This window comes from Perkinsus marinus (assembly GCF_000006405.1).
Source record: "Perkinsus marinus ATCC 50983 genomic scaffold scf_1104296971938, whole genome shotgun sequence".
Lineage (NCBI taxonomy): Eukaryota > Perkinsozoa > Perkinsida > Perkinsidae > Perkinsus > Perkinsus marinus.
In genome coordinates, this window is record NW_003201948.1 from 83077 (window position 1) to 85159 (window position 2083).

Genomic DNA, 2083 nt, shown 5'->3' on the forward strand with positions numbered 1-2083 from the left:
AGATACAAAACAGGTCCGAATCCGTCCCTGGTCTTACATAACAAGAGTAACACGACCGCACATACTCCATAATTCCCCTGGAAGTAAAACAAATTCTTGGAAATTCTTTGGGACGCCTCTCCTGCCGACCGAGGCTTCGTAAACACGATGAACTCCCTCCATGGTTTCACTACTGACACCTGTACACAACTTTTACACGCTCAAATCAACTGGGCAAAACCTCAAGGTGCTTCAGAAATATTCTACGAATATGTGGATATCCCTGAGTGCATACATTAGAGTAGCCGTGAACTGGGAGTCTGGGGCCTTGCTAGGTTAGTGATATTCAAAGATTATGGTGAAACTTCTCCTTTTTGATGAATTGTGAGTTCCACACTATGTCTGCTGAGAATGTGTGAAGGGTTACCACTCCTGCATAGAAAATTGTGGAACAAGCACCCGAGAGTAAGGACCCAACGATCTAATTCGAACTCGCCAACACTCGCATCGCAGTTAATACTCAGTCTAGGGACAGCGATATGCTACTCTACTAAAACGGAATGTACTGAGTGCAGACACCTACCGAGCCTGTAATGCGTGATAGCATAGGTATGGCCAACGCCCTGAGCTCCTCCAGTTTACTCGAGGGCTCCTTGACAGCATCTAACTGCCCACCATCGAGAGAAGAAGGAGGAGTAGAAACCGAGGATGACGAATCCATAACAAAAGCCAATAGTAACTAACATACGTTCGACAGATGAACTCTCTAGACTGGCCTTAAGAACAGAAACGCGTAACTTCGCCCAAAGCATGCAGTTAATGGCATGCTATTGTCACCAATACGGACAGCCAAGATCGCCCCTCCCAGCCGCGTCACTAAATTTCCCTCCATATTCACTAATATGATGCACTTTTATAAACCCAAGCACCGAATCAACGTGTATAATTTCTTTCCTCGGTCAAGTACATTCCTGAATGGTATACTATGCGGTTCTCCCTATACCCAGGTCGGAATATCCTAATCCGTGTGAGCCTAGAGATTGCCCTGTACCACATCCCCCGATATCGGCATTCTCTAAACCAGAACCCCTCCCCCATCCTGTTGGATCAATCTCCCACCACCCCTAAGAGGACCTTCCAGAAACGAACATCCACAATGGTCAAATCGATAAAACTGCAAGTCAACCACCCTAAGGTCCTCGGATCGATCCCTTTAATATACATATACTCCTTCCTGCCTTCTCCCTCCCACTAGTGCCAAGCTTATATAACCTTTCGAGTGGACAACCCAACATCCTCAGAAATCTGATCCGCAATTGATGACATGTACCCACCGAACCTGAGAATCAACCCTAATAAGCTCACCCCACCGTTCACGCGAAATTCAAGGATCCAAAGTATACTCATTACTCCACTCAAGAAGCGCTACCATCGTCAACTATTCGCTTTAGCCCCTACCGACATCCACGTGGAAACTCAACAGGTTAGTGGAAAATAACAGGGGCATTATCTCCCCGTTGAATAGTAGTAGTAGTAGACCAGGAAGTAGTAGCGATAACAGTAGGTTGATGATGACAAGGGTTCCCTGCCAGTCTCACAGCAAAGAAAGGGAACAGGAGTATTAACAGCGTAAGCAGCGCCTAATGATGGGGGTGATGCTGCTTTCACCTTCTCCGTGCGGCGAGAATGGCGTCCTCTGTAGCCAACACCCACAACTACTACTAATAGTACCACTAGTATGTCACCCAAATGACCAGTCATCGACATCAGCAGAAGTGGAAGTAAGAGGATAATCAATCGAGATAGACAAACAAACTGCGAAACGCCCCAGAAAAAAGTCAGAAAATTCCTGAATAATTTCCGCGGCGGGTAGAATTACTGCTGATGTGATACAGTCTACACTGCAAACCTTCGGGTGATGGTATAGATACAAACGACGACCACTGCGTCGAACGTTTTCTATATTAACAATATGATGATGCGAAGTGCGGAACGATCTAACGGGAAATAATCAACAACGAGATTTTGTCCAAGGACCGACTACTGACAACAGAATTATTATAGTCCAGGGCTAGGAGGGGTAGGTAGAGATGACCAAATCGTA

At 46.0% G+C, this 2083-nt stretch overlaps 2 protein-coding genes across 2 annotated transcripts in view; both read right to left on the bottom strand.

Annotated features, from left to right (window-relative positions):
• Pmar_PMAR026902 (hypothetical protein) overlaps nucleotides 1-700 on the bottom strand; it is a gene marked incomplete at both ends in the record, with an annotated part of 1430 nt that extends 730 nt beyond the window's left edge. The window contains one exon of the mRNA XM_002766771.1: nucleotides 563-700. Within this exon, the coding sequence (XP_002766817.1) occupies nucleotides 563-700 (138 nt within the window). The remainder of the gene's footprint in view (nucleotides 1-562) is intronic.
• Nucleotides 701-2037: 1337 nt separating this feature from the next.
• Nucleotides 2038-2083, bottom strand: part of Pmar_PMAR026903 (hypothetical protein) — a gene marked incomplete at both ends in the record, with an annotated part of 1300 nt that continues 1254 nt past the window's right edge. Inside the window, one exon of the mRNA XM_002766772.1 lies at nucleotides 2038-2083. This exon is cut by the window's right edge and continues 4 nt beyond it. Coding sequence (XP_002766818.1) covers nucleotides 2038-2083 — 46 coding nt within the window.